The sequence below is a fragment of the Chinchilla lanigera genome, unplaced genomic scaffold (genome assembly GCF_000276665.1).
Source record: "Chinchilla lanigera isolate Chin_1 unplaced genomic scaffold, ChiLan1.0 scaffold00022, whole genome shotgun sequence".
Lineage (NCBI taxonomy): Eukaryota > Metazoa > Chordata > Mammalia > Rodentia > Chinchillidae > Chinchilla > Chinchilla lanigera.
In genome coordinates this window covers 8,912,156-8,933,113 of record NW_004955423.1, presented here as the reverse complement: position 1 = coordinate 8,933,113, position 20,958 = coordinate 8,912,156, and the positions used below count along the sequence as shown (strand labels likewise).

General features: G+C 40.6%; 2 protein-coding genes across 5 annotated transcripts in view; one reads left to right on the top strand and one right to left on the bottom strand.

The window, feature by feature from the left end:
- Mcoln3 (mucolipin 3) overlaps positions 1-1,663 on the bottom strand; it is a 34,137-nt gene extending 32,474 nt beyond the window's left edge. For 2 of the 4 annotated variants that reach the window (XM_013514578.1, XM_013514579.1), the window contains exons 1-2: positions 1,486-1,663; positions 1,273-1,368 (exon numbers count right to left, since the gene is read on the bottom strand). In XM_013514578.1, coding sequence (XP_013370032.1) covers positions 1,273-1,300 — 28 coding nt within the window. In that variant the 5' untranslated portion in view covers positions 1,301-1,368; positions 1,486-1,663. The remainder of the gene's footprint in view (positions 1-1,272; positions 1,369-1,485) is intronic. The other 2 variants (XM_013514575.1, XM_013514576.1) reach the window with 2 other exon arrangements.
- A 3,380-nt stretch (positions 1,664-5,043) lies between these two features.
- The window catches only part of Wdr63 (WD repeat domain 63), a 57,194-nt gene continuing 41,279 nt past the window's right edge, over positions 5,044-20,958 (top strand). The window contains exons 1-5 of the mRNA XM_005385141.2: positions 5,044-5,203; positions 14,756-14,845; positions 15,206-15,244; positions 19,295-19,476; positions 20,033-20,137. Coding sequence (XP_005385198.1) covers positions 14,770-14,845; positions 15,206-15,244; positions 19,295-19,476; positions 20,033-20,137 — 402 coding nt within the window. The 5' untranslated portion in view covers positions 5,044-5,203; positions 14,756-14,769. The remainder of the gene's footprint in view (positions 5,204-14,755; positions 14,846-15,205; positions 15,245-19,294; positions 19,477-20,032; positions 20,138-20,958) is intronic.

Below are 20,958 nucleotides of genomic sequence, written 5' to 3'. Positions count from 1 at the left end.
CAGCCTACTCCTTATCAGGAATAGAGCAGGAACTTTGGTTAATTTCAATTACACTCAATCGGGATTTGTTTTAACTTACTCATTTTTATTATTCTGAGCCCAGAGTAAGTTTGTAAAAGTCAATGAATTTTCCTAACAGGGTATTCCAGAAATTACATCGAGAGCTATCGGACCCTTTAAAAAACCTCTTATTTTTCAAATACTAGGTCAGTTTGCGTGGACAATTTATAAATGGAATCATCTTTTGTCGCAGTGGGGCACAAGAATTTTATGCTGTTTATTAATTTGAATCCCAAGTGTTATAGACAAGATCAATACCCAAAGGATATAACTGCTGCGCTCAATTCTCTAATGCAATTTGGAAAATATAATGTAACCCCAGAAATAGGAGTACTGCCTTTTCCCTCCCAAGATAAATAATACCTCAATGCAAATATTTTTTTAAACCGAACTACCATGAGAAACACAACGTCAAAATTTAAAAAAAAAGAAAGAAAGAAAGAAAGAAAGAAAGAAAGGATAATTCTAGCGCCCTGCAGAGCTCTGCAAGAGACCGAGACAAAAGCAGCAATCAGTAACCCTGCTCCTTAGCTGGAGCGCTAAAATTTTAGACAGGATTTGGTTTTTCCTTGGCCTTACCACTCCCAAAAGACCTTTCCTTTTATATTCCTCCTCCACGGATCTCCCTGGGAAATTTCTTTTCTTTTTTTTTAAGTGAGTATAATTACGAATAAAATCATATATACTCAAGGTATGCAACATCATGTTTTGATATATACACACTGTGAAATGATTACACCAGTCCAACTAATCAGCATAGCTATTAACTCACATACTTACAGTAATTCTTAATTCCTCCTTAGAAATATTTTATAACACCAGTCAAAAATGCTCTCACGCGAAAAGGAAATGTGCTCAGCATTTCACACCCAGAGACAGATTAAAACAGTTAAGTGGACATCATTCTAGGTGATTTCATGACATCTCTATATATTAATGCATTTTTGAAAATTTAAAAATTGGCAATACCATATTTACTGCTTGGTAACCTGCTGTTTTCAACAACGTGTAGCAGACACCTCTTCACTTCAATAAATTCCTATTGGTCTCGCGATCTCTTGATGTCATGGGGAACTCTTTTTCCCACCATCTGAAGCTTCCTACTTGATTGAAAGAAGAATCAGTTCTGTTTCCAGGTAAGTAAAAAGCTCTCTGTGGGAACTGCAACTAAAGGACGCTCTATGTACAGTTCAGGACCGCGAAGTTTCCTACCTTCGGAGGTTTGTTCCCGTGGCGCCATGTGCTGCTTCCCACCCTTTGGCTTGTTCTGACAAGAGCATCATCATCCCTCATTTTGCAGATATAAAACTGAAATACAGAGAGGTTAATAGTTTGTCTCATTCCACTTATCCAGAAAGTGCGTTTAGGCTTCGACACAAGTTTCTTACTTTAAATACAGTTTTTGTTACTTTAAAAATACTTTACCTACTGGTGAAAACCATTAGGCCTGTGGAACTGGTATTCCCTGGCTCCAGAAGCGGCTGGTATTATTTGGACTGTCGCATATCGCGGCTCTACCCACCACCCACGCTTCCTGGGGGTCGGCAGCAGCGCACCTGTGCGCACAGAAGTCCACTCTGCTACCACACAGCCATAGTGTTTTCCTCCTCTGCTGCTGCGCTGGTCCCTCAGGGGATTTCCACTACAGCCTGTAGCTCAGCTGTAGGGCCTTATGGGAACGGCCAGCAATTCTTAGCCGGGTAGAGCCTGTGTCCTCCTTAGTCCCTAGTAGACTCAAGCCATTCTCTGCAGAAATCGAAGGAATGCCTTTCTCTTCACTTTCGGATTGCACAGTTTCCCATATTTCACTGAGGTCCTCCCCACCCCCGCAGGATTGTCACAACTGGTCCTTTCCTCTAACAGCTAAAACTTTGTTCCCAGGTCAGGGTTTTTTATCCGGTTTTCTCATTTCTGAAGCTGAATATTCATCTGAGATGGTCCTCAGCTCCTCATGCACAGGGTGGCGATAATATCCCCCCAAACATTTTGGAAAAGATGTAGTAATTCCAGCAGTTTAGGGATCAAACAAGGATATTTCTTCCCTTTCACCCCTCCCTGTCATGCTGATGTGGACAAACAGAAGTTACAAAGGCTCCTTGTCCAAGGTCCTCCATCCCTAGTTTCTGAGCTACCATCTTAAAATATATACAGAATTAGTCAAAATCCAGTTTGTACCTAAGTTATCAGATTATCTTCTCTAAATCCAATAAGAAGTGTATTGCAATGTCCTTAAATAATCAGAGAAGTATTTTCAGTTGTAACTTCATGACTCTTACGTCTTCACTTCATAAAACCAAAGCCAATTTTTAAATATCTCCATTTCAGGCAAATCCCCTGTAACTACCATGGTGATGTTTCATTTCTAACAACTCCCACAAAAGAACAGATGACCAGTCAGTGGTGAATTTGTATCATGAAGCAATGACTAAACACTTACCACTTAATTTCTAACTTTTTGGTGTTGTGACTTCTGACTCATTCCTCTAAAAGTACATCCCCTTGGGGTATCTCTTAAAGAAAATATGACAGAATGGCTGGGTGTCTCATCCAAATCACAAGGTTCTAATCCTTACTTCCTTAAATCTGACTGCAAAGGATTATGAATTTTTTTAGGAAAAACAAATTCTTTGAAAGATCACAAAGAAGCTTTTGTTATCTTCTTCTAGGTTTGATTTAAATAATAGTCAGCCAAAAGCACATCATATCCTGTTACTGGAAATGTAAAAGAATGAGTCTATTCCAACACTAAAATCTATAAGGCGAGACATCCATGTAAACAAGCTACTGCTGCACAGTGTAATACTCTGATGGAAGAATCTGGTGCTTGTCTGGCTTTGCAGAGACTGTAACCTTTGAGACTTGACAAATAAAGGTTATCAAATAACAAAGATGAAGAAAGGTATCACGGGGGAAGGTGGAGATGGAGGTAGAGGCAGCAGGCTGAACAGATATATAGGCATGAATAAGCAAGGCATATTTGGGGGCCTATCAGGAGCCCTGTGTAACCAGAGCTCTGGTCTCCCCCTGGGACCCACAAACTCCTGGACCTGAGCAGTAGTATGTTAGGGGCTATGGAAAACCAAGGGATGAGCAGGTCACAGTTTGCCTGATGTTTCTTTGTGTTCGTTTAATTTTATGTCAGTTTACCTAGGGGTGAGTTGATGCATTTTTAAAAATTATAATAAATATGAATAGATTGTGCAGCATAATTTGAAAACCTTGTGAACTCCCTATATAAAGCAAAGTAGACTTTAGTTGCAGAAATCTGTTTCATGCTGTCACTCCTCTTCCCATCAGCCTACTACCACCCCACCCCCACTGAAGTTTCAGGCCGTTCGGCTCTCCCAGGCTTTCACTGGAAATAACATGGGTTACCCTAAGGAAGAGAGACAGGAAATGAGGCCTCCAAAATAACTCATAACTTGTCTTCTAGGCATCTTTCAGTTATCCTTCATAACTGTTTGCACAGGGTTTTCTATGCCAGATTGAGGATATTTAAACAAGGTAATGCCAGGGTTGAATCCTTGATTTAGAATACTGCATGGCAACTTAGCAAATAAATTAGAGAAGATAGAATAGGAGGCTGTTGCTACTATCTGGGTGAGAGATAAAACATATCTGATATGAGGTGGAGATGTATTATTAGATACTTAGCAAAGATAAATGATAAGATTTAACAATATCTTTACTGAGCAGTGGAAGAGGAGGCAGGGGATGACTCAGATTTCTAGTTTTGCTAATTGATAGAAAGTAATGTCATCTAAAATGGGAACTAAAGGAAAAACATCTTTCTGAAAGATACCTGATTTGACTTTGATTCTGCTAAGCTGTGATGCTCGTGGTACAGTGATTCCTCCATTCACTCGTTCATTCCATATTTTTAGTTAGTTAACTATTCAGCACCAAGATCTGAACTGGATGGGTAGTGAGAAGGATCCAAAGGCTTGTGGAAATTCTGGTCTGCAGCTCAAGAGATGCATTAGGCTGAGACGTGCAGACACTAAAGGCACTAATGTCTTTAGAGGTGGTGTTTGAAGCTAAGGAGAATGAATATGGTGCCGCCAGGAGAGTGCGAAGAATACAAGGAGGAGGGACCGAGATTAGGGGAAAACCAATCTCTCAGTGCCGGCAAGTGAAGAGGACAGGAAAGATTGTTGTAACGTTTACGTAAGACTTCTTCCTAGGCAGTTTCTCCTGAGCCTACAGTAAAATATATTTTGCTTTTGCAAATACAAACTCTTCAGAAATTTGAAAAAAAAACCAACCATGATCTACATAAAATTTTGATCTTCATTTAGGATTAAGTCTCACGGATGTTATAAATCTATGTCTTTTTCTATTAAGTATTTCTGAAAACTGATGTAAAGAATTAATTTAGATCAATTACGGCCGTCCACTGCATTGCTTTATTAAATTGTCCCAGGTTACAGACTAGGCAGTGATAATTATTTTTTAAAAGAAAGGAGGGAAACTGTTCAGGGATGTGTTTCTCGCTGTAAGTCCCCTAGGACCCATAATCTTAGATAAAATGATCCTTAGCGTTACTCAGGGATTCAGACTTTTTCCCCTGAGATGCATACTTCCAGCTTGAGTCAAACGCTCTACCCAAGTTATTTTGGCAAAAGGGAAATACAACACATTAGCAATTCTGGGCCACCCACCATCCTGCCGGACCCAATTTCCTCCCCAAACCCAAATTTAAGGACGAGTTCCTAAGAGGGCTCCAGCTCCCCGCCGCGGGTTCGGGGAGCAAGTACCCTGAGGGCTTTATGGGCCGGGTCACTACTTTTGTATAACTAACTGGCTAAGCTCTTTCCTCGCCAAGGAAACTCTTTCAGCAGTGCAGACTTCGCCGGATTGCTGTTTCGTGACGTCACATCATAAGAGCCAATCACAGCCTGTGCTAAAAAAGACTATTAGAGAGTGGACACTGTATTGGTAAGGCTGCTTTGTCAATCTTAACAAAGGACCTGCCTCTTTTCTCTTAGTAACGGATGCGTCCCAGCAACGCCCAGGCGAGACGTTTGTGCTGCTGGAATTTGTTTTTCTGAGAGTCAAAACTCCCATCTCCAGCTCTCAAAGGAGCTTTTCTCCAGAGTACTGCCGAGGCTTCCTTCCCTTCACTTTCGTAATACTGTATCAGGTAAGGCCAGCTCTGAAAGGAAAAGGAGGTGTTGAAAAAGTGTTTTATTCACTCTTGCAAGGGAGTCTGGAAACTTCCCGGGATGTGCTAGTTGTTGAAATGACTACAAAAATTAATAAATAGGATTTCCACTGCTTTCAAAGCGCTTCTAATTTAGGTAGGAAAACAAAAATAGCAACGAGAGAGCAGTTAACGATGCTCTAAGAGTGCGCGGAGGGCAGTACTGCCTTGTTTACAGATTGTACACCTTCGGCGACTCTCACATTACCTGGCACATAGTGAGAGCTCAATAAATCATGAATGAATGAATGAATGTACTGCCTTGTTTACAGATTGTACACCTTCGGCGACTCTCACATTACCTGGCACATAGTGAGAGCTCAATAAATCATGAATGAATGAATGAATTAATTAATTAATATGAAAATAACGTGATTCTGGTTATTTATCAGTGTGGGGGTCAAGAAAGATTAATGTGGGGTGAAGCCGAGAGGCGATGTCTGGCCTGTTGAGGAAGGGCTGGAAGACAAACAGGAAGAGGAATAGGTAACGCTTTGAAAGTAAAGCTCTTGTCTAGTTCTTCCAACGATTAGTTTACCTCATACCCAATTACTGATCAGTCCATCCTCTCTCTTTCTTTGTGTATGCTGGATTTTGAATGAATTCACAGCAGTCTTCCAGGCAGCTCTGCATTTGAGGCACTCACTCTGCCTTGACTAAGGCCTGGCATAATTAATTGCACATAGTGTGATTAGAATGTTGGGGAGAACAACATTATTTCAGCCTGAGACAGACAGGGAGGCTACTAAGAGGTCATACTGGAGTTAAGCCTAGAACCATGAGTACAGTGTGAGGAGAGAAATACAGGTAGGACAGGGACAGGCAAAGCAGAAGGTGCTGGAGGGAAAGGTATTCTCCGGAGAGAGAAAATATTTGAAAATATTTGAGGATGAGTGGTAACCCAATGAGAACGGACCAGAACGGGAAAGGCGGGTGGATGAGGCTGGCTATGAAGGGTGTTGAAGGCCATACTTACAAGTTGGGACCCTACCCTCTTCTATGAATGCTTGTAGAAGTCCAGGTCAGCCTTGTAATGCTTTTAAAATGTAGGGTCCCAAGCTCAGGTAGACCTGCAGAATACAAGGGGGCTCAGGATATTTACCTTTTAAATGAACTTCATTTTTATAATATTGGAAGAGCACACTGCTATGGACAATAAGGATTCACATAGACCCAGGCTTGGTGGCACACACCTGTAATCCCAGCACTCTGAGAGGCTGGTGCTGGAGGATTGCAAGTTTGAGCATCTTAGGCAACTGAGTGATGTATTGAGACCTTGTCAAAATGAAAAATTTTAAAGGCTGGCAGCGTAGCTCAGTATGAAGGCCCCGAGTTTAATTCCTAGTATTGCTCCCAAGTATGTCACTACACAGATAAATGACTTAATAAGACTTGCATCTGCAGACAGACTGTGATTGTTTCCGTGAGCACACAGGCAAGGAGGCCAGTTAAGTGTCATGACTCAGGTTAGAATGTGGAGGAGTGGAATATGCAGATTTAAAATATATATGTACATTTTTATTTTCACTACCTGCTAAATGAAATGTGTGTATTGGGTAACAAACCACAGAAGCATTAGCAGTATCTATGATGTAGTTACCAAGAGAAATTTTAGCTCTTTTTGTGTTAAGCTACAAATATTGCAGATATATTATTTGGCTCATCAATACTTCAAAATTAGGGCAGTTAGAACTACTGCTAAATCTTATTGTTCAGTGTAATGATAATAAGGAAGCACATGAATGAATACATTATAGATTTAAAACATTTTAATAACTGTATTTCCGTATACCCTGGTGTAATCTTGCATGTTTATTTAACGCATGGACTTTACCAGGTTATTACAGGGATTCATGATACCAAATGGATTAGGAGTTCTGGTCCAGAAGAACATGTGGGAGGCCTGAACTAGAGGAAGCTATGGGAGAGGAAAGGTCAGACTTCAGGACCCCTTTCAAAGGGAAGAGTATCTGTGTGAATGAATAACTAACTGTCCAACCTTAGAAGTAGAACTGTGGAGTAGACATGCAGGGGCAAAGGAAGAGTGGTAGACTCGTAGGAAACATTTTAGGGACAGTTATCTCTGAGGGGTAGATATTTTGTGCTTCTCAAAAAACAGCTGAAGGGCCCAGGAGAGCCTTGAAGGCTAATCAGTGTCTTAGAGAAGATTTTCCAAGAAGCAGAAGTTCTTGAGGACATGTTACCAGATGCCCAGGATGTTAGCCTTGTCTTTTATTCTAGATCTTTGTGTTCTTAAAAAAAAAAAAAAAAAAAGATGGGAGGCAACTATGGTGAGTCTGAAAGTACATTAGAATGAGAAAAGAATGATAACCACTTTGACAAAGTCAGCTAATTGAGGAAGACTTGGGAATAAATGATTTCCTAAGGAAGATCCTCGGTGAAGAAAAGATGCCATTGCTGTAGATCTTTTCAGAATTAGGATCTCATGACTGGAGCAAGCCACACACACACATTACAGGAAATGGGAGAATGCCAAGGGCGGAGTGCACCACATGAACAAGGAGAAAAGAGGAAATTAATAGCTGTTCAAGTACTGTGGATGTTGGCAGGCAACTTTCGTCACTTATCCCTTCAGCTGCAGTAGCTGAAGCTAAGCAGCTAAGTATTAGCAGCATCATAAGAAAGCTAGTCACAAACAGGACTGGAGAGTTAACCTGGGACCAGGTTGTGGACAGCTTGGAGCACAGTGTTCCACAGAGCCAGTAGAGGACTTCACAGATTTTGAAATCCTATAGAGAGGACTAACCAATACCCACATTTGTCAGCCTCTAAAGTGTGATGGTTGGTTGACTGATTGTGTCAACTTGAGTAAGAGAAGCTCAACTAAATTGGCACAGCAATTCACACCCTAGGACGTGGAATATCCACCCTACAGCTCACTGCCTGGGTGGTGTAAAGGGGAAATGAGGAAGGTCTAATGTGCTTCTGTTTGGAGGAGCTCTAGTCTTTGCCTTCACTTTGGACGTCATCTCCTGGCTTCCAGTATAGACTCTTCGGCCTTCCACGGCAGGTCCATCGGCCTCCTGATGCAGACTTGTATGGGGCACTGCATTGAGCTCCAGACCTTGCGCTGAATCCTTGGGTCTCCAGTGTGCAGACATCCTCTGCACGCTTCCTCATTCGACTCTGTGGGTGACCGCTGTATGCCAATCTTGTAATTTCTTACACATTTGTATATATTGTGTTATATCTGCTTCTCTATAAACATTGACTGAAACATAAAATCTATTTTTGTTAACACAAATGGTAGAAAATACGATCTTTGTACATTGATAGCAAAAAGATATTCTGGAATCGGTCATTTTATAAAGATACATGATTTTAATATCAAAAATATTTTAATGAAGTGCTTACACATTTCTAAGTGTTGCCTTCAACAATTTGTTTTGAAATCTGATCAGCTCTGTTGCTAAGTACAAAATGATTTTAGTTGAGAACAGGAAAAATGTGAGTATTTCAGAATTAATAAAGTAGTATCTAGTATTGAAAAATTTTCATAATTTTTAATAATTAATTCAATAGAAAAGTACATTGGGAAAAGATATCATGTTCTTTGTGTAAAAAATGCAATTAATGTTCTGAAAAAGACTTTCAATAAGCCCTGGTACAATGTGAAAACATTTTCTTTTAGTTGACATTTGCATTTAAAAAGAAATATCTCCATAAAAATAAGCCTTGAAAAAAATGTACTTATTGAAATTATGCAGACTACATTTTTCATTTGATTTTTTTTATTCATTTGATTTAATATCTCCAATTAAAAGTGATTCATTTTCTAGACATAAGATTGACAGGATTTTTATATGCAATTGCTAAAAGAAACTGTCAATTTTTTTTTTTCTTTTAAAGAAAAAAGCAGTGGTACAAAATTTCAAAACAAGAGTGTAGGAGAGGAACAATGGTTAGTACACTGTGCATTGTTATCTTCAAAGTAGCTGCTCATATTACAAGATAGAGGCATGAAAAACTAATCAAACATTATAGGCACAAACCTTTCTTTTCAGTGAACTAACAGTAATTAATATAACTGTCTTAACTATCATGTTTATTTATTTATTTATTTATTTTTCCTTTTCCCTTCTTTTCTCCCTCCCCTCATCCCAGTTTCTCTTTCCTTTTGAACAGTTTCTTCCCATTTCACAATGTCTGTTGTACATTTTGGACCTTATTTACCCTTTCAGCTTCTTACACTTGGGAGACAATATGTTGTTTACACACGCAAGTCTGATTTATTTCACTTATGAGTGCGGTCTCAAGTTATGTCCATTTCCCTATAAATGTCTCAACTTTATCCCTCTTTATAGCTGAGTAGTACTCCATTTTATAAAAAGGCCTCATCTTTTTTATCCATTCCTCAGTTCATGGGTATTTGGGTTGTTTCCAAAATTTAGCTATGACAAATTGTGCTACTCTAAACATTGCTGAGGTATGATGTTTTTAATTCTTCTGGGAAAATACCTAGAAGGGAAGTAGCTGGGTTGAATGTGAAAATTTTCCTAAAATACAAGTGCAATTTAAGGGAGGTACTTTCAAAGTAATCATTTTCTTTTCAGTTAAGACTGTATTAACCAGTCTACCCTCAGCAAACAAAACTTCTGTCTATGATGCCTAGTAACTAAGATACCATGCTGTCTAATTAAGAAGGCTTAGGACTCTAAAGCCCTGCAGCACAACCTAGTTCTCCTTTGCTCTTGATTATGAGTCAATAATGTAGACAGAGAAGTTAATGAGTATTTGTGAAAATTGTAAATAAGCTGTTCTGATAATGCAGCATGCATTTATAATACTGGTTTCAATTGTGTAGCCTAATTTACTTGTGGTGGATTGACAACGGGTGGTCAATTTATAACCCCCAGCTGAACTGAGTAAGCGTGGTGCTTGGTGTTGGAGGCCCACCTGAGGATTGTTGTCAGCAGCATAAGAAGCAAAACTGAAAAAAGCAGTTAGGCTGTTGGAAGCTGTTAGAAGCTGTAAGGAGTTGTTGGTTCTGTTGGAGGAGCTTGTCATGCTGGCTTGTCATGCTGATGAACTTGGCTGTTCTCATCCCCCAAGGAGCTCGGGACCTTGTTGGCACTGAGAATAGCTTCATTTCACTTTCTGGTCCTCACTTTGAGCATTCCTGGTACCATTCCTGGTTCCTGGCTCCAGAGGGGAAGATGATGCACTGCCAGTCTCCTGGAAAAGCTTGCTGCTTTGGCTTCCCTGATGAGAACTCAGTTGTCTTCATCACTGAAGGAGGTTGGGACCTCACTGTTTCTTCACTTCCTGGCTTCAGTGCAGGTCCCTCAGCCTGCTAGCTCAGACCCTTCATCCTGCTGGCACAGACTTCCTAGATTCCACCACTGACCTTTAGGCCTTCCCAAGGCAGAACCGTGAAACAGGCGTGTATGAGATATTGTTATGGGCTCTGGGCCTCCAGGTTGACTCTTGGGAGGCAGTTATGAGCTCTAGGTCTCTTAGATGGACTCATGCAGGATATTTCCATGGGATCCAGGACTTTGGCTAGATTCCTTGGTCTTAGTGTGTAGACAGATTTCCTGCACTCTCTTGTGTATGATCCTTTGGGTGACTATTATAAATAATTTTATAAAATGTTTCCTATATTATACTGTCTCCCCTTACAATAAACCCCAAACCAAAACATTACTGCTAAAAATTTGTTGTATCTCCCTGAAAATAGGAAATTCAATCAAATTGCCCATAGATCGTTTACTAGCTGCATTTGAAAAGAAATGCACATATGTTGACCCTGAGTACTGAGGGGGAAGACTGTGTTAAACTGATACCTATACTGGAGCTTAATACCAAGGGAGCACCTCTTGATCGCTGGAACCTGTGAATCTGTTGCTATCCATGGCTAGAAGGATTAAGAGTATGGAATTAAAGTTGCTAATCAGCTGATGACAAAATAAGAAGATTACCTTGGATTATATAGGTGAAACCGGTGTAATCACAGGTGCCCTCATACCTGGAAGAGGGGAGAGGGAGAGGAGGCTCGAGTATAGTATCCAAGAAGGGCCTCCTTATACTCACACTGACTTTGAAGATAATTCCACAGACCATTAGGCAAAGAGCCTTTTGTTCAGACTGGAGATTCACAGAGAATGGCAGCAGGGAATAGAAAACCAGACGGTCATTAGTTCAACTTTCGAAAAACACGTTTCATTATGTTCACTGTGCCACTTACAGGGGTTATGTCAATGGAAGTGAAAACACAATTCCCATCTTCATAGGTCACAGAATCCCTTTCAAATACCCTTTTCCCATAGGACCACAACACAATTAATAGCTACTCCATGCTTTCCTTTCCTTAGGCAAAATTCACTGAAGTCATCCTTGAGCTCTCAGGCCCTACAACCCAAGTCAACAGCAAATCCTATTAGCGCCGTATCTAGGATCCAGTCATATTTTAAGAGACAGTGTCTCATTGTCCAGGCTAGCCGTGAACTCCTAGTCTCAAGCAGTCCTCCTGCCTCAGCCTCTGAATAGGTGGGGCTATGGACATGCACCACCATGCTCAGCCCCATTCGCTTTTTCCACCCACTGGCACTTCCTGACCTTGTCTGCCATCATCTCTCCTACCGATTACTGAATGGCTCTTCATTGGACCCTTGCTTCAGCCCTTTTCTTGCTGCAGTCTTTTCTCAACATAGTGTACCTACTACTGATCATTAAAATGTGTCAGCCCAGGTGGGTGGCACATGCTTCTAATCTCAGCTACACAGGAGGCTAAGGCAGGAGCATTGCAAGTTTGAGGCCATCCTACACAACTTGATGAGATCTTCTCTCAAAATGGAAAATAAAGGGATGGGGATGGAGCTCAGTGTAAGTCATGGGTTCCACCCTCAGTAAAGCAACACACACACACACACACACACACACACACACACATGCACACACATGCTGAGTCAGGTTGTATAAAGCAGCTCCTCAGTTTAAAACCATCCAGTAACTCCCCACCTTATTCAGAGTAAAAGCCAAAGTCCTCATACACAACCTTCTGATATATTGTACAACTGTTCCCCACTACCTTATTCTCTATTATTCCTTCCTTCCCTGTGAGGAAGTCATACATTCCCACCTCTGGCTAAGAAGGCAGAGTACTCTCCCATCTCAGAACTGCCTGGAGCATGCTTGGGCCATTAGAACATGAGCTGAAGGGACAGCGAACCAATGGCAAGGAGAAGACTTAGCAAACATCATAGGGTTCCTTTAGGTCACTGGCTTTTCCGTCTGCGCTGGTGTATGTCAAGCCAGGGCTGCTCCTTCAGCCTGGCCTCTGGAATAAGAAGACTTGCAGCAGCTCATCCACAGCCATAATATAATGCTTGAGAAGAAACCAATGCTGTATGAGACAGAGCGTTCGGGGCCATTTGTTACTGCAACAAAGCCGACTAACATATCCCGATCACCTCTTGGACTACCTTCATTTCTAGTCTCCCAGTTGCTTGTCTGCTCCGGCCATCGTGACCCGCCCAGTACACTTTTAGCCCTGACACCTTATGCCTACCGTTCCCTCTGTCTAGGAACACTCTGCTTTTCCCAGGTGTCTGCATTTCTGGCTGCCCCATTCTCTGAGGTCTTTCCCCTCATGTCATTTACAACACTTGCGTCATTCAGTATGAAATCACAGCCTACCTTTCCTCTGCTCTTCCTACTTTATTCCTTTACTTAGCATCTAAATATCTAAATATTAATTATTTGGTTCCTTTATTTCTTCATGGTCTGCGTCCCCCCCAGGTCAGATTTATCAGGACAAGCACTTTTTTTGCCTCTTTTGTTCACTGCTGCAGCTCCAACACTAGGACAATCTTTGGTGCACTCTGGTCAATAAATATATGTGTAATGAAGAGGGGTGATGCGTGCACATGTGCATGTGTGCGTGCTCGTGTGCATGTGCGTGTAGGGTGAAGCTAGGTGGTATTTAGAGTGTTTTTGTATCTTTTAAGCCAAATGTAGCTAGACTAGAAAACGGAGAGAGGTACCTTGATAAGGAATTGTCCAAAGGAAGGATTAAGGCTAACGTGTGAAGTTATGGTGAGGGTGGAAAGCGGGAATGGGGGACCCTTAGTCTGAAAAGCTGAGGGGCCACTCACTCACTGCAGAGTATTTTGGAAACAGAAATTTCTAAATGGTCAGAGTCATGCAATGTTGACTAAATCATAAATTGCACCTGTGTAGACAAAGACCATAATTTTAGATAGCTTCAGTTATAATAAAACACAGCAGGGTTCTCTGAATTTGAAGGACAGGCAGGGGCAGAGGTTAAAAGGATAGCCCAAAGGCTCTCTATGTCCTCTCAGCAAAGCCTCCTGACCTCTCAGAGCCTCTGTCTTCTCATCATAAGGTGGCATAAAGATAACAGCAAATAAAACTGCAGTTAGGAGTAAACTAAATGCCTGCAAAGTGCCTCTAGAGCTGTGCCTGGCTCATGGAAAGCTCTCTACAACTGTGAGCCATCACCATCCCCATTTGCAAACACACGTGGAGAAAAATCTGAAGAGAAAAATACTTCTAGGCAAGGACGCAGACGCTCACACTTTGGTCAAACTTTTACAATCAAAGAACAAGGTAGAAATTTAAACTTCTGATATACTGAGTATAGACTATGAAATAACAATGAATCTGTGTGATTTATTGAAATGAGGCAAGCCCTAGTTTTATGAATTTTTTATTAATCTTATTAAGTCTTTACAATCACCTTGTGAAGGCAGATTTTATTATTATCCCCATTAAATGGATGAATACACTAAGGCTGAGGAGATAGTAATTGATCCAAGGTCACTGAGCAAGTAAAAAGCAGGGCCTGTTTTTAAATCCTTCCTGGTGAGACTCCTGAAATAACCATTAAACAGCACGGGGCAGAGGTGGGCATCCTGGAGAACACAAGGACCTGCTGCCATGATGACAATCTTGGCTAGTGCTCCATCCTGTCAAAAATGACAATTCCGTAGAATACTTCCAGAGACACCCTTTCTCTGACAGCACAAACAAGGCCTTAGTGCTTACATGAACACAGGCTAAGACAAACGGCTGGTTTAAATTATGTTAATTTAAAAATTATGTACGTGAATGCACTTTGTCTACCGGCCTTTCCTGGAAGACTTTAAACTCCTCTTTGTAGCTAGGGTACATTTAGGGAGCCCAGCACAAGGCGGCACGGAGTGCGCACCTAAGATGGAAACTAGAGTGAGAGGTGAGGGGAGACGGCGCCCTCTTGTGTTCCCATGGCGGGTCCTACACTGAAACCTTCATGTTTTGGCAGGTCGCCATCTTGTGCTGGCTGAATGGTTCTGCTGGAACCAGATCTTAGCGGTAATGTTTCTGCAATGAACCTTTGGTCACAGAATACCTATCCTAGTTTAGTTCAGGCAAAACCTAGAAAATACATCGCTATGTTCACCACGTGGTAATGCGTAGTAGCTGAAATTGTGAACCAGAATTTGCTGATGACATTATCTGCTTATACAGACTACGTCAGAACCATGGCTCCAAAATCCCCGCAAGGCCGCCAGAAGAAGTCAGCACCTGGCAAAAAGAAACAAAAGCCAGTATTGCCTGGTAGGATTCTCTCTTATTTAATGGGTTATATCAGCAAAGTGATTATTGTTTTATGTATCAAATAAAATGAGATATGTTTGCTGTCATAAAGCCAAACAGGTGCAGAATTAAGTGTTGGGGGATTTACTTTTACTTTTGATCATTTCATTACAATATAAATAATTCCATATAACAAATGCCATAGCAAATATCTCACTGATAACTCTCTTAGAAAGACATTTATTTGCATATAATTATTCATAAGCTAGTTTAAGTCTTCATTGTATATTTGCATTTGTGTTTCATATTTTGAAGTCTGGTAAGAGATTGTAATGATTTACAAATGGACATTTGATATTATTTTATTTTATTTTATTTTAGCTACTGAGGAAGAGGAACCAGTAAATATGGAAAGCATGGGTAAGTGGAAATATAATTTAGAATTTGTGTTCCCAGTTTTATAACATGTTAATACATAGTAAGCAGGCAAGAATATTGTAAACTGAAGTGATCAAAATTCTACCATGTACTGAAGAGATAAAATTCTACCATGTGATATACAATAAAAAAATAAAGATTTTAATAAAGGATAAAAAAGAGAATTTCACACTGAGTAATAAATTTAGATCAAACAGTACCTTCACAATCTGTTATGTGATTATCCCAAGATCTTTTCTAACTGTAAAGTTATAAAATCTGTAAATTACTACTTTTATAAGAATAGTATTTTCCAAACTCTGGTTCTTTGGCAATATCTGTACTTCATGGTCAGATTCTACTATTTCAGAGAAATGGGCCGAGTTTTCAAACAAATAAGCTGCAGTTTAAACAACCAAGCTAATGTTCTTTCTTTTAAAGGCTAAATAATTTTTATCCCAGCAGAAATAGGGGAGTGAAAGGGAGGCTTTTTCTCAGAGTTGGCTTAGATGAAGATTTGGGCTTTTAATCATATAGGATGGGTAAATATCTCTCAGATTTTTATGCAAGTATCTCTTTGTAATTGATATCTAGACTCCATCTCCCCCTAAATAGGTTTTTCTCTTTCATAGCACTTGTAATTGTGAAGTTGAAGATGTATGTTAGTCAGCTTCCTGCCACTGTAACAAATACCTGAGGTAATTAACTTACAAAGATAAAGGTTTTGGTGTTGCACTCCTATAACCCAGCACTCGGGGGCTGAGGCAGGTGGATCGTTGTGAGTTCAAGGCCAGCCTGTGCTACAAAGTGATCTCAAGGCCAACCTGAACTGCATGGTGAGACCCTGTCTCAAAAAAAGATAAAAGTTTATTTGGGCTTATATTTTGGAGGTTTTGGTCCATGACTAGTTGGGCATGTTTTGGAGGGGGCTGTGGCAGCACGTCATGGCAGGAATGTGTGGCAAAGCAAAATTGCTCACCTCCTGACCAGGAAGTGAAAGAGAGAAAGAGGAAGTGACCCAGGTCCCACAATTCCTTTCAAGGATGCAGCACCCGTGGCCTGAGGCCCCCCTCCTAGCCCTGCCTCTTAAAGTTGCCACCATCTCCCAGTAGTGCTGAGCTGGGAACCAAGTCTTTAACATGCAGGACTTGGAGACTCCAGATCCAAAATATAATGAGTTGATCTTCATCCCTCATGGATGTTCCATAAAGTTGCTTCAACTACTGAATTACTCAGTGCAGTACCAAATTCTTAGGGAAATTAGGGGGTCAGATTTCCTCAAGCCTTTGTTCTCATATTTACTAACTAGTAATACATAACCGCTAAAGAAGTATTTAGTGTATGTTATTGATTCATTTAATATATGTTTCGTGTATTCTGTTGATAGTATTTAGTTTATGTTATGGATTCATTAACACTAGACTTATGCTTATGACTCATGACTGAATGATGCTTATCCAGGACTCCAGCTTTCTCCGGAAGTCACATCACAGACCTTGCACTTCGGAACAGCAGGAAGCACTTTAGCACTGTAACCTGGGACCATTTTAAGCAGCAAACTCATCAATTAAAAGCACAAAAAAATAAAAGCACTACATAGGCTCCTGAAAATGACAGGACATCTTTTCTGGGACATTATTCTGTTTTCTGCAAGTAGTTAATTGCATAGATAGATAGATAGATAGATAGATAGATAGATAGATAATAGATAGATAGATAATAGATAGCTAGATATAGATACCTTGATTCAAATCATCACTCCCCACTTCACGACTATTTAGTCTCAAACAACTTCACCTCACTGAACTTCTGCTCCCTCATCTGAAAAGTGATGCTTGTAGAAAACAAATTAGGTAGTACATGCACATTTCCTCCCATGGGGTTGTCACAAAATATGGTCATGTTCATTCTTATTATTATAAATACTATAATAATAGAGAAGTAGATCAATGAATAAAAAGAGACTCCAAAAGTAAAACTCACAGATATATATGGTCAACCGATTTTAAACAAAGTATCAAAAACTGCACAGGTGAAGTATGTGAAGTGTATGGGCATTATTTGTTAACTCTTTCAGTCTGCAGGACCCATGTGTGTAGTTTATGGCTGGAATTTCACAGCCCTCTGTCTGGGGAGCACAGTGGACCTGAGGCATGAATTGGGCGGAGGGAGTGAGTCAGAGGCAGGTCTGGTGCTGGAGTCTGTCTAGGGCTCCTGCTCCAGCAGGCTGCTGGAATAACAGCCCCCCTCTGTGTCCTATGGAATGTCGCCTCCGTCCCCTTCATGGCTGTGTATGGAGAAGGAACAAGTCCCGCTTCTGCCTCTGCTGTGCCTTCTCACTAGACAGAAAGGGCAGCATCCAACCTACCACACAGAGACCCCGGTTTGGATCTCAGATACTCCCGTTCCAACTCGCAGTGCCTCATCTTGGAAATGTTACTCAGCCTCTGTGAGCTTGGGTTTCCTCGGCTAAAAAGTAGGGGAGATCGTTATCCTAACCAGGGGGGAATGTTGTTGGGAAGATAAAAGGAGCTAATGATATAAGGGGCTTGGGACCGCACCGGCACGGCGCAGGTGCTCCGCGGGAGGGACGGTCAATAACACGGAGGTTAACACCGTTGGGTCTGAGGCTGGCGCTAGCCTGGCCCCTTTCCCAGTAGATATTGTCCTCATGGCGGGCACGTCTGAACCGCGTCATCTTCAAGAGGCCCCCAAGACCTTCTCATTTGCTGCGACACATTTCTTCCTCTCTTTGGAGCAACCAGCCTCCAGCTCTGCTCGAGGCTCAGTGAAGTTCTCACACTCGAACACCATAGCAGCATGGCCGCAGCGTGCGGCGCTGTCCTCGGTGTGTGCCTCAAAGCCGAAACCGCAGCAGTTCTTTTCCTCATTTCTCCCGGGCTTTGGAGTTGGCCGAAGCCTCTGCCTTCCTCTTTCTAGTCTGTCTGTTACATTGATGGTATGGAGGTGCTAGCCTGAGAAAGTCTGTTGGCTACCTGTCATGTAGTGTCACTGATTGCCGACCCCAGCTAGGACAACCCTTGAGGTTTACTAACTTCTACATGAACGAATGTTAGAACCTGTATTAAAGTAGCATTGAATTGGTCCTACTAGTGCAAAAAAATCATTTTTGTCAGAAGTGGAATTTGAAGCTATTAGAATTTGAAGCGTGTGTTTAAGGGGGAAGGTGGCATAGAAAATTTGCCTTTTTCGATCATTGTTTTCTCAGTTTCTTGGACGGTAGACAGTTTTCTGGTTTTGCTAAACACCTGCAAAGCTTGTTTAGTGGTGCCTCCTTTTTAATCCTAGCATAGCACGGGTTCTCATAGCGCCACCTAGTGGTTTTCTAAGGCAAAACTACAGAATTTTTTTATACATGCAAAACTATATAAACACTGTATATAGAAACAAACGGAGACGGACAGAGGCAGAGACGGAGAGAGAGAGAGAGAAAGAGAGAGAGAGAGAGAGAGAGAGAGAAGCAGGCTAGAATGGAGTCTGGGCTGTGTTAGGAAAGCAACAGAAGCTTTGGAACAAGAAATTCACGTTTAATCCTAGCCTAAGAAAATTTTAAATATGATAAAAATTTTAAACTACACTGTATTTGTATAATTATTTTCAGTAATTAGAAACAAATGAGAAAAATGGAATGCTTACCAATATAAGAATGGTTTTAAGGCATGCTACAAAATTAAGTTAATTTAAACGTTTTTAAACGATTATTTAATGCCATCAAAAATATTTGTGAGGTAATAGTACTAAAAGCAGCATTTAGAATTTCGTATAAAGCACATATCAAGAAACTGAAATAAAATAGAGCAAAATATTAATAGAAGTCCTTTCTTGATGGGTAGTATTATGGACCTTTGTTATTTTCTTCTTTTTAAATTTTGTTTAGTATCTCTTATAACGGTTTTATTTACTTTAAATATAAGAACAGTAATTGTAAAGTCTTCAACTTTTTAACCAAGAGAATTACTAAAAGTGTGTTTCCTGTTGCTAATATTTTCATCAGTTGCCTTTAATGTACAAATTTCACTTTGTCTTTCCTAGGTCATCCAGAAATTTATCCTTTAGTATTGACTACCAAGACTCAGGAAATATTCAACTGCCGAGTAGATCAAGATGTCACCGACGAAATACCGTATAAGCTTATCAAAAAGGAAGATATTTTTGAAGACTTGCGTAACAGAGCTGCAGTATCTGACTTCCACCCGGTCAAAAAAATTGTCCAGGTAAGTGCAGCGCACCCCCTTTGTTTCCAGTCGTACCTCAAGAAGCCCCTAGTATGTAATAACACAGACTGGAGGCTTTCACATTTGGCATCCCACTTACCTGGAGCCCACCCGAGTCTGTCCACACCTCCCCTTTGGACAATCCTCTGTGAAAAAGCAAAGACCCAGCAGCAACTAGTTATCTTCCGCACACAGAAGAGCACGTCATTGTCCAGTTTTAACTATCACAGAAATACACCTTTATTTTCTTCCACCGCTTTCATTGTTTTGTTCAGAATTTTGGCCGCATATGTCTCCAAACACACTACAGAACATACCACCAATGCTTTTCTCTTCCTGCTAGAAATAAAACTTCACGGTAAATTTCCTTGGCTCTATTGTATTTTTAAGAGCTTTTTCACCTGATAATTTTGTAATTTGAGGCTACCAGCTACAGTTTAGCACTACGGTTATCTTTTATGATTAGTTGATAAAGAAATATCAATTTTATGTCAGCATCTAAGTGAATGCAATGGCTGTGGAAAGTTAACTTTCTCTTTTGATTTTATCCTGACAGGAATATCCTGGAAATGAGATTCTACTTGTTTATGACAAAGACTTCAAGTATGGGCTGAACTTTTATATTATAGGAACAGAAGAGGGCAAGGAAAATTATTTAAATGTAAGCACATGCCAAGCCTGAGATTTGTTGATTGTTGGAAGGAGGCAGTCAGCTCTGAGGAATCTGTATATGGTGTCGTTATTCCTGTTCAGCTGCTTCCCAGGGAGTAGGTCAGACTCGGCGACCTAGAATAGGTGACTATAAATGAGAGGTGAAAGGAATCAACCCTCTCAAGGTACAGATACTCCGCTTGTTTGCCCTTCATTGTCCCAGTGAGAGAGGAGACAGTGAGTCCAGAGCACCCTACTCTCCTAAGAGCACCCCAGCGCACATTCCTTTTTCAAGTCACTCTGATTTCTACATCTGTGGGTAAGTTACTGAGGCTCTTCTCTTTAAAATGGTAGCACCATTGTGTAAAAATGCCACAATTTTTTTATCCAATCCTCAGTGGATGGACGTTTTTATATAATGGAATATTAGCTATAAAGAAAGGTAAACCTGAGGCTTTTATAGGTAAATGGTCACAACTAGAGACCATACTCATAGGTGAAATAAATCAGACCTGCATGTGTAAGCAACATATTGCCTCACTGGTGTAAGAACCTGAAAGAGTGAATAAAAATTAGGAGGTATGATAGACATTGGGAAATGAAAGGAAACTGCTCAAAAGTAAAGAGCATCTGGGAAGAGGGAAAAGAGAAAGAAAGAAGGGGAAATTATGTATGTATATACAGGATAGCTAACATAGCTGTATTACTGACTTATATCACTTCATTGAAAGGAACAGTTCATGATTAATGATTTGATCAATCTTGTATGTCTATATTTGTTTTCCTGAGTAACCACTTTGAAGTTATCAATATGTAATACAGCAACCATTG